General features: G+C 50.2%; 1 protein-coding gene across 1 annotated transcript; it reads left to right on the forward strand.

The window, feature by feature from the left end:
- The first annotated feature begins 1,115 nt into the window (after positions 1-1,115).
- Positions 1,116-6,520, forward strand: HMX3 (H6 family homeobox 3). The gene is made up of 2 exons (XM_078641211.1): positions 1,116-1,425; positions 5,904-6,520. Exons 1-2 carry the CDS (start codon positions 1,116-1,118, stop codon positions 6,518-6,520), a joined length of 927 nt encoding a protein of 308 aa, XP_078497337.1.
- Positions 6,521-10,896: the final 4,376 nt, after the last annotated feature.

Consider the following 10,896-nt stretch of genomic DNA (forward strand, 5'->3'; position numbering starts at 1 on the left):
TTCTGCACGAACATAAGCACAGTGTGAAAGGGCAGTGGGGGGCGTGAGGAACACAAGAAAACCTCGTGACAACACATGAAAGTAAACTGTGGTGAGAAACTGGCCGTGTGTGAGGGTAGCATGGGGGGCGAGGCAAGCAAGTGAGGGGAGCAGTAGGACCTGTGTGAGGGAGTTAGCCGGCCCTGTGTGAGGGGGGCAGTCGACCCTGTGTGAGGGGGAGCAGTCGACCCTGTGTGAGGAGGAACAGTCGGCCCTGTGTGGGGGGAACAGTCAGCCCTGTGTGGGGGGGAACAGTCAGCCCTGTGTGAAGGGGAACTGTCGGCCCTGTGTGGGGGGAACAGTCAGCCCTGTGTGAAGGGGTTGAGGCGCAGGGCCTTGTGTGAGGGAAGCAGCAGGCGGGGTATGAGGCGGCAGATCACTGTGACCCACTCACAGGCGCGGGCCCTGTGTGAGGGGAGCGTGAGGCTGTGCGAGGGGAGCAGTCCTCTGTCCCGCACAGCTCGCCTCCGTCCTGGCTGCGCCCCGTCCCCTGCTGGTGTACTGTGACTGTACAGCCGTGAGGGCGGGGGTCGCTCCTGCGGGGACTCCAGGCGCAGCGCGCAGCACGCACACAGGCTGACTGCGCTCCTCCCGGCGCAGCTCTCCCCCCTCCACCTGCCCCCCTCCCCTCCGCCTCACTTCTCCCGTTGCCCTCCCCCTCTCTACCTTGCCTCCCTCCCCTCCCCTCCCCTCCCAGGCTCCCTCTCCTGCCTGCTCCTGGTTTCGGTGCCTGCCCAGTGTACAGGTGACGGCTCGGAGGCAGTGTGGCTGCTTCTCTGCTGCCTGCTCAGGAGACCCCTGCCTCATCCGGGTGCATCCATTGCTCTCCGTCCGAGGGTTTCTTCTGTCCGCCCTGGGGTCTCCGGCCCGTTCGGAAGTTTCCAGCGTCCTCGGCCGGCTTCATTCGGTTCGGGGGTCTTGAGTCTGCTGGGGGTCTCCAGCGGTTCAACGAGATCCAGTTGGTTTGGGGGTCTCCTGCCTGCTCGGGGGTCTCGAGTGTGTCCAGTCTGGGTGTGACAGCAGCCCCGCCTTTCTCCGAGGAGTCTTCTTCTGGGGCCCCCCTGCCCCCCGGAGCCATGCCTGAGACGGGGGCGCAGGAGAGGAGCGGCAGCGCGGGCAGCAGCGCCCCCGCCAAGGAGTCCCCTTTCTCCATCCGGAGCCTGCTGACCTGCGAGCCCCCGCGGGCCCCCAAGAGCCTCTTCAGCCCCTTCAAGGGGGCCCTGGAGGGGGCCACCTTCGCCCTGTCCCCGCTGGCCGAGCTCTCCTTCCCGCGCCTGGACCTCCCGCCGCAGAGGTTCACCCTCCCCGCGCACTACCTGGACCGCTCCCCCGCCTGGTGGTACCCCTACACCCTGAGCCACGGAGGCCACGGGCTCCGCACGGAAGGTACTAACGGGGGGCTGTGTGTGTGTGTGTGGGGGGGGGTGCATGGGGTGCGTATGAATGGTCCCCGCCTGGAGGTACCCATAGTGCCACTGGGCTGAGTGTGGGGTGGGTCCCCTGGAGAGATGGCGCCTGGCGGTACCATACACCCTGAGCCACGGGGGCCACGGGTACGGGTGGAAGGTACTAACGGGGGAGGGGGGGCTGTGTGGGGAGGTTGCATGGGGTGGGTATGAATGGTTCCCGCCTGGAGGTACTCAGAGGCCACGGGGTCCGGACGGTAAGTGCCACTGGGCTGAGTGTGGGGTGGGTGGTCCAGATGGGTCAGGTGGCCCCTGGCGGTACCCTGAGCCACGGAGGCCACGGGGTGCGGGTGGAAGGTACCACTAGCTCTGTGTGTTGAAGGTGGGGACGTTACAGAATAGTGCAGAAAACTAAACAGCAAGGAGAAACTTGATAATAACGGGAAAAAGGGAAACGTGAAGTGAGTGAGTTTCTGGTACACGGTTGGAATTACGAAAGGGAAAGAACTTGACAAGAGTCCGACTACGAGAGAATTGAAAAAGAGATGGAGACAGGGACATTGGGGTCATGCGGTGGTACTGGCGGACGAGGAAAAAGGTCAAAGGGCAGGGGCAGAGGACGAGGCGGGACCGGACAGGGGACATGGGACATGGACAGGGGGTAAAGGAAACAGGACAAGGGGTAAAGGGCAGAAAGCAGGGCGGGGAAAAGAGGACGGGGTGCAGCCGACTGGGAGCAGATAAAGGAGAACAGGAGCCAGGGATAGGAAAGCGGAAGAGAATACAAGAAACTGGGACAGAGAGGGCCGAAGACAGAAGTTAGGGCCCAGTGGGCAGGGGTAGTGAGTGGGATCATGGAAGTGACACGTGCGGGAGAAGTAGATGTCCAGTAAGAAACACATATAGATTGGGGCCGAGTGTAGAGCAGACCCGAGAGGGGGCCTGCCTGGCGCTGAGAGGCAGAGAGTGTCTCTACAGTGTTGAGAGGAGGGCAGAGAGTGACCACAGAGGGCTGGAAAATCCCCGTCTACTTCAGGGCTGTAGACAAAATGTCTCAATGTTTAGGTTTGATGAATCATTCACTCTCTCTTAACCAATTTTATCGGGTCGATGATGATTCACTCTATTAACTAATATATATATATATATATATATATATATATATATATATATATATATATATATATATATATATATATATATATATATATATATATATATATATATATATATATATATATATTCTCTGTACAAATACACAGCCCCCCCCCCTATCTCTCAGTGGGACTGTAGCTAGGGTCGAGATTCTTAGACCCTAGGTCAGGGTTCACTTTTCAACCTGAAGATATCTAGCACATTTTCCCAAAACTGTATTTGTACAACTCATGTTTTTTCTCCTCAAGGGGGCACGACATTCTACTGGCTTCTAAAAGTGTGCTTGCTTTTAATAGAAGCTCCCGTAGTTAATGTGCGCGTGCTCGCGTGCAATGTTTGGATGTGAGCCTACACAAATTAATTTAGGGTGGGTAAAGTTGGCATAGATCACTGACCGCAGATACATCACTTCTTCAAAGCCCTAACCTTGTCAAAAATGGAGTTGCAGTTCAGCAGACAGCCCACAAGTAACTGATGTGGGGCAAATTAACTGCTCTCTCTGAGAAATATATAGGCGCACAGGCAAGCAGCCCTCTTTTACTTCTCAGCCTTTAAGGCGAGAGTCGTCTCCTTTCACAGAGTACACCTATAACAGACACAACGCGGTATTCCAGCTCACCCCAAATATCTGTTTTCTGGTCACCGTTTTAAGTAAAAGTCTATGTCATTAAAATATATATGTGTGTGTGTGTGGATATATATACACATAAATACACACACACGTATATATATATATATATATATATATATATATATATATATATATATATATATATATATATATATATATATATATATATTACAGACACACACGAACAATATCGAGGGCTCTGAGGATGACAGCTGAGATCTGCCACCAGAACGCGGCTTTTGCACAGAGAGGCTTCTTCTGGACAGTGTGTATGAACTCATATTATTTACTCAAAACAACTCTGTCCTGATGACTCAAAAAGCTTTGGAAACAAGATTTAAAAAAACGAAAAATAGTTCTAGCAGACGATTGTACAGATCTTAAATGTTGATTTTGTGTTTACTATAATTATACAGTCCTATAGTAATATATATATATATATATATATTATATATCTATATATATATATATATATATATATATATATATATATATATATATATATATATATATATATATATATATATATATATATATATATCAGCGAGAATGTATATTGAAGCCGCGGTGCAGTTCTGGAGGGACAGCTCTCCGCGGTGCAGTTATTCCGGTTTTCGGCGGGAGATCGCATGGTCGAGGACAGGCGTCCGTCGGTCCCCCTCGCCGACAGACTATGCTTCACACAGGTTCGTCGTAAATGCTTTAGTGTGCCCGGGGCCGCGCCACCTCCCGCCGCCCCTGCCCCTGCCCCGGGCTCTCGGTGTGGGTGGGTGCCTGCACGGGCCTCTCTGCCTTCGGTTCACGGCGCAGACAGGGCAGTATCCCTTCGCCCCTCGGCCGCTGCCTCTGGCTTTCCAGAGGCCGTGCGTGGCCTGCCCTGGTCGCCAGCTCTAGTAAACCTGAAGTTCTTTGTGGCAGACCTTTAGTGTGTGTTTTCATCCCTTCCTGGCCGGTCTTTCCCGATATTTCCCCTGGCCCTGCTGCTCCTCCTCAGGCCTGTCCGCATATAGCCGGCTTCTTTCGTAAATAGATGTAGTTCCCGCTCGCAGTATGTTTTTATTTATACGTCTCCTTTATCTTTAGTGACCTCTTTGCAGATACAAACAGATCGTTCCGTAGCAGATATTTTCTTGTCGTCGGTGTATTTAGGTATTTGATTAGAAACTTGTTTGGCTGAACGCTCACGTATTTTGTGCCGTTTCCTTGGGTGTCTTTTCTCGCCTCCTGCTACTTGTTATGCTCTCCTCTAGAATTTTTTGTATCATTTGTTTGTCAATATTTAGCCATTTTTGGTGAATGTTCATATGCCATGACCGTGGTGTATTTTTAGTTAGTACATGTTATTTTTATTCTCTCTTTTTTAAGGGAAACATTTAGTTCACCTACCAATGTATTTTAGCTATTTCTTGTTTCTAATTTTAGCATATCCGTGCTTGTACCCTTGAATATATTTGGTTATGGTTGCTTGGCATGGATTTTAACACATCAGGATCTCTTTAATACAGCTTTTGGTACCACCGGGACCGGGGTGTGTTTACTTTTCTTGCATTATACTTTTCCTTGCCTTTAATAAACATTTGATCGTATCTGGAGTAACATCACTTCAGTTGTCTTCGGGAATGCGTGCACACTGTTCGGGTTAATTTATCTTGGTATATGTATGATTCTACACTCTTATATTTACTTCCCCACTAGTATTTGCGGCACTCTCTCGGTAATGGCCTTCATTTACCCTTGGACTGCGTTTAGTTCTGAAGTATATTTACTCTCCGTGACCTATATTTACTGTTTAATTAATTTGCGTTTGGTTCCCTTGGCCGTCCCTTGTAACTGGTTCCTGTATCCTGATGTCATGTTGACTGTCACACAAAGGCCTACTTAAATTAGACGCAAATGAATAACAAATGGAGGTTTTTGAGTGTGTGTCATTAATGGTTTCTGGCAGGGATTATGGCTGGGGATTTTTTTGGTGTGGGTGATGGTCCATGGTAATTGTTTCAGGATAATACCTAATGTTGTGTATTTGTGGCGTGTGGCCCTGGGTGGTGGCTGATGGTGGTTGGTGATATTTTGCCCAGGACTACAGTTTGTGCAGCTTGGTGAAATATATAGTCAGGTTTGTAGATGGCCGATAATTCTGGGCCCAGAGTGAAGGTGGGTGTTCTTTCATGATCTGTGTCCATGAAGAAGGCTGATGAGGTTTGGGCTGGTTGATGGTCATTGATTTCGCCTGGGTGTAAGTTGATTCTGGCTGCTCAGATTTATCTCTAGTGTGGCTAATGATATTTAGGACAGGATGATGGTCTTTGTTGAAGCACTTTGAGTCAGAGTGACATTCAAGAAGGTTGCCTCAAGGTATGCTTGATGTTCATTGGTGATGTCTGATGGAGATGATGGCTGGTGCCATGCTGTGGATGTTGGCTGGTCTTGATTGATGCTGTTTGCAGGTGTGGATGATGGTAGATGTAACTTCACATTGGACCATGGCTGATGTTTGTGGATTATCTTTGACTGCTGGTGTTGGTTGATGTCACTGATGAATATTTGGCCATGAAGGGATGATCATATGTGGCCCAGGAAGGGGTGTAATGGGTTTGGACGCATTGTGATGCTTTTTGGTGGCATTTATGTCAGTTTGGTGGCTGATGGTGTATCTTTTCTTCTTCCCTCAGCTCCAGAGAAGACCCTCCTGCGCCCTTCCTCCCCAGCCTCTGGGACTGACAGGGACTCTCCAGAACCCCTGCAGAGCCTGAAGCCCGACCTGGACCCCAAGGAGCGGGACCCCAAGAGCCCCGAAGAGATCATCCTGGAGGAGAGCGACTCCGAGGAGGGCCGCAAGGAGGAGGGAGGGGACGATTGGAAGCAGCGGGAGGAGGGCCCGGACAAGAAGCCCTGCCGCAAGAAGAAGACCAGGACCGTCTTCTCGCGCAGCCAGGTCTTCCAGCTGGAGTCCACCTTCGACATGAAGCGCTACCTGAGCAGCTCGGAGCGGGCCGGCCTCGCCGCCTCCCTGCACCTGACCGAGACGCAGGTCAAGATCTGGTTCCAGAACCGCAGGAACAAGTGGAAGCGGCAGCTGGCGGCCGAGCTGGAGGCGGCCAACCTGAGCCACGCCGCGGCCCAGCGCATCGTGCGCGTGCCCATCCTGTACCACGAGAGCGCGCCCGGCACCGAGGGGGGCTCCTCGGCGCCCACCGTGCCCGTCAGCCAGCCCCTGCTCACCTTCCCGCACCCCGTCTACTACTCCCACCCCGTGGTGACCTCGGTGCCCCTGCTGAGGCCGGTCTGAGGCAGCGGGGACCCCTGCACCCCAGAGCACCGGGCCTGCCCGAGGCCGGACAGTCACTGCGCCTCAGAGGAGCGGGCCTGCCCAGAACTACCCGTAGAGGGAAATGTTCATTGCGCCTGTGAGGAGCGGGCCTTCCCGAGGATAGACACACGGACTGCGCCTCTGAGGGCAGGTCTACCTGGAGGACGGACACACTGACCACGCCTGTGAGGAGCAGAACTACCCGTAGAGGGACATGTTCATTGCGCCTGTGAGGAGCGGGCCTTCCCGAGGATAGACACACTGACCACGCCTGTGAGGAGCGGGCCTATCCGCAGAGGGCTCACAGGCCAGTGAGGAGCGGGCCTACCCGCAGAGGGACATGTTCAATGCGCCTGTGAGGAGCAGGCCTATCCACAGAGGGCTAACTGGGCCTGTGAGGAGCAGGCCTACTGGAGAGGGACATGTTCACTGAGCCTCAGAAAAGCAGGCCCTCCCGAGGACTGGCACTTCAGGTCCGTTCCTCCGAGGCCTACCCGAGGATGGACGCGCTCAGCGCCCCCCACGTGCCGGGCATGCCTGGTATGGACCCAATGAACCCCTAAGAAGCAGGCCTACCGGAGGAGGGGCACACCCACGCACCTTCGAGGGGTGAAGCTGGACAGAGGTTTCACACAAGCGATGCCCGTGTGAGCCTGGGCACAAACCACGCAGCCATGAAGACCGTGCATGCCTGCGAATGGACACAGCGCACCCTTGAGGCCTCAGGCCGGGCTGAATCTGGGCGCACTTACAGCATCTCTACCAACCAGGCCAGTGTGAGGACCCCTCAAAAGAGGCGTAGGCCCGACCATGGAGTCCACCCAAAAACCCGGATGGCTCAAGTTAGCCTGAGGGGGCACTCAGCGGGTCAGGCCAGACTGAGGCTGGGCGCGTGCCCTCCTGAGGAAGGGGAGTGTCTCTTCAGACTCATGCAGTGTGGCACCCCTGAAGATTGGGGGTTCCGAGGACTCATAACACCTCACGGGTGGGCAAAGGAGGGGCCCTGGCTCCCCGACGGAAAGTGCAATTGTGAATATCAGTCTTTTTTTAAGTGTGAAAACACACAGCTGTGCACTTCAGGAGAGCGAAGTTGTGGGCGAGAGCGCAGAATGCTCCCAGTCGACCATTCTCCCGGAAAAGACGATAAATGAACAGTACATGCTCCAGACTTTGCTTACAATTTTTTATTATGACTGGACACACTCCACAACTCCCAGGTCCCCGTTTCGCTATATTTGCCAAAATGATGAAAGGGAGAGTAGGCATTTCTGTCACTTTAGTTTATTCCCAAGCATTATTTCCGTGTTTCTCCTTCTAGGGGGTTGAATGCCCGAACTCGGTCACTTCGGACGCCAGGGATGCCGTTTTGACACATTCGCCGAATTATCCGTGGGTTTTTGTGGGCCAGAGAGTCGATGAAATAACCTTCGTTGTACAGAGCTTTCCAATCATTTATTTATTGATAATATTTCTTTCGTTTCGAATGTGTCTGTGATTTTTTGTTTTGTGACTTTTTAAATATTTGAATATAAAAAACTGTAATTTTTCTAAAAACGTAGGTTTTCTCAGTTTTTTTCATTACCCAGTGTATTGTTTGGGGTGTGTTTGAGACTGGTGATGGGTTTCGATCCCACAGAACAGGCGGTATAGGGGCGCATAGTGGGGTACAGAACATGAAAAGCAGGAGAGGGGCAGATGAGAAAGGAGTGTAAAGGAGTAGGGTCTCGAGAGCGGAGGGTATAGGTGAGCGTGAGGATGAAAAGTGGGGAGACGAGGTAGAGGAGGAGATGGGGCAGGCGAACAGAAAGCAGAAGAAGGTGGATAACATGGAGAGAGGAAAGAGTGATTGGGGATTAGAAAGGGGAAGGGGTGTAGCAGAGGAGAGAAAATGCAAGAAGAGGGGGGAGGTAGAGAGGATAGTATAGGAGGAGAAGGGAAGAGGAAGGAAAGGGTAGGCGAGAGAAAAGAGGTAAGGGCTGAGGAGACAAATGAGGGGGTGAGGGAAGGATCTGAAGGGGTTTGTGAATAAAGAAGAGGGACTGGGGGACGGAAAACTGAGGTAAGGAAAGAAGGAGAGAGGGTGAGAAGAAAAGAGAGGAGGGGTAACAATAACAGGGTTTGAGGAGCGAGACAAGGGGAGACGCAAGAAAGCTCTGCAAAGGAAGAAGTGAGCGGTAAAACACCAAACGTTAAACATGTTGGTAGGTGAAGATAGTTCGAAGGTAGGGAAAGAGAGAGGAAGCAGGGAGAGAAAACCAAGGACGGAAGTAAATAGGGGACACATGTGCCTGGAAAGGAGAAGGGAGCGAGGAAAGAAAGAAGGACCGGCTCCGAGAACGGAAAGAAGGAAATTACAGGAGAGAAGATATAAGCGAAGGATGGTAAATGCAGGTATGAATGGCGAGAGAAACCAAGTGAACTTAGCAAAACACGATAGTAAACTTGCAGGTCCCTGCTACCTCCAAGGCCCCAGACATGCCCCGCCTGGTGGCACACCCAGTCCCCGCATAGGGCTCTCTCTACGGGGCTCCACAGACCCCCCTCCACGGGAGGATAGGTCGGGTGGCGCTGAGACCTGCAGTCCCCTCCTGAGGGAGGGGAGGGTTAGACTGCCTCCTGCCTCAGGACTCGAGCTCTCAAGTCCCACAGTGTGCCCCCAACAGGTTTTTTCCACCTCGACTGTTTGTCATCAAGATGTTTAAAAGTGAACGGTCCACTCTTCAGAATAATTTATAGAGCTGAATTTACGAGGGCCGTTGAAGATTCAAACGCAGGCGCGCGCTCCGCGAACCTATCACCTGCCAGAAATGAGCCCGCGCCCCGATGGACGACGAGGATACAGGAGGGAAGTACCAATTCATGGAAGGGAAGAACTGGATGCAGGAAAGGAAGAAGCAGAGCGGGAGGGATGATATGAGGGAGTCGAGGAAGTAAGGCTGGGAGCAAGCAAGCGAGGGAGTTCGGATGGACGGGAGAGGAGGACGGAAGACAGAAAAAGAAACGAGGGAATACAGTTGGAATAGGAAGGAAGGCAAGAAAGGGGACGGAAGACGGGAGGAATGGGAAAGAATTGAACGGAGAAGACATTAAGCCTATTAAAAGAGGGAGGGGAAGAATGAGGAGAGGAAGAGGAAGGAAGAGAGGAAACACGAACACCAAGGCAGGAAGGGCAAGAGAAAACAAAAAAATGGTTAGGAAATTGGTATAAGAAGGAAGTAAGGAAGAAAGTTGTAAAGAAAGAATTTGAGAATACATATAAGAAAGGGTAAGGAAGGAAGACATTAAGCAAATAAAAGAAACGTGGGATCAGAGGAAATTGAGAAAGAAGAATGGAAGGGAAATAAGAATAGAGGACAGAAAGAAGGAAAGAGAAAAGCCAATGGGAATACACAAGGTAGGGAGACAGTGATACACGAAAAGTAAAAAAAAAAAAGGAATTAAAGTAAGAAAGAAAGGCTGGAGAACACAAGGGAGGGAAGAAGGATCTGGAAAAAAGTGTGGAGGGAAAAAAGGAAGAAAAAGAAAATAAAAGAATAATGGAAAGCAGGACAGAGAAAGTGGCGAGTAGAGTAGTTAGCTGACATAAGAGAAAAATAACTAAAAAAGGAGATATAAATCAACAAGCGCACCCAATAAACAGAAAAGGTTAAAATAAAAAGAGAATACAAATGTGAGAGGGAGGAGATGAAGATACAATCGTAGAATCAAGGAAAGTGAGAATGGGTGAAAGAAAAGAAAATGAGAAAAGGGAAAGAGAAAGAGGGAAGGAAGAGTAAAAATAAAAACACAAAGTCATCGAAAGAGGTTATGTGATGCGAGAAGAAAGAGAGAGGTGAAAAAGCAGACAGAATGAAGAGGAGACAAAAAGACCAGGTAAAGAATCAAGGAGATTGAGCTGAGGGAAAAAAAGAGAAAACAAATGTAATATTTATAGGTAAAGTAACCTAAAAAGTGAAGGTAAGTAAATGAAAGAATCAAAGAAAAAGAAAAGAAAGTAAAGGAGTATTTACAAAAGACTGAGGAAATAATGAATATAAAAAAATAGGATGGAAAAAGAACATGAAGATTTAGAAACAATAGAAAGGAGAAGAATTGGAAGAGAAAAAAACATAAGAACGTAAATGAGAGTTATAAAATGGCTAGAAAAGAAAAAGCAAATCCGAAACAATCAAAAAGAAAGAAGAGGGCATAGAAAAAAATAATCAAAGAACGAAAGGCAAGAAAGAACACAAAAGGCGTTTGTTCAGGAAAAGGATAAGAGAAATGTGAAAAACATGAATGAAGCAATGAGTTGAAGGAAATATAAGAAATGATAGAATGAAACACACTTGATTCAAAAGACGAATATAAGAAAA

Source organism: Lissotriton helveticus, chromosome 5_1 (assembly GCF_964261635.1).
Source record: "Lissotriton helveticus chromosome 5_1, aLisHel1.1, whole genome shotgun sequence".
NCBI lineage: Eukaryota > Metazoa > Chordata > Amphibia > Caudata > Salamandridae > Lissotriton > Lissotriton helveticus.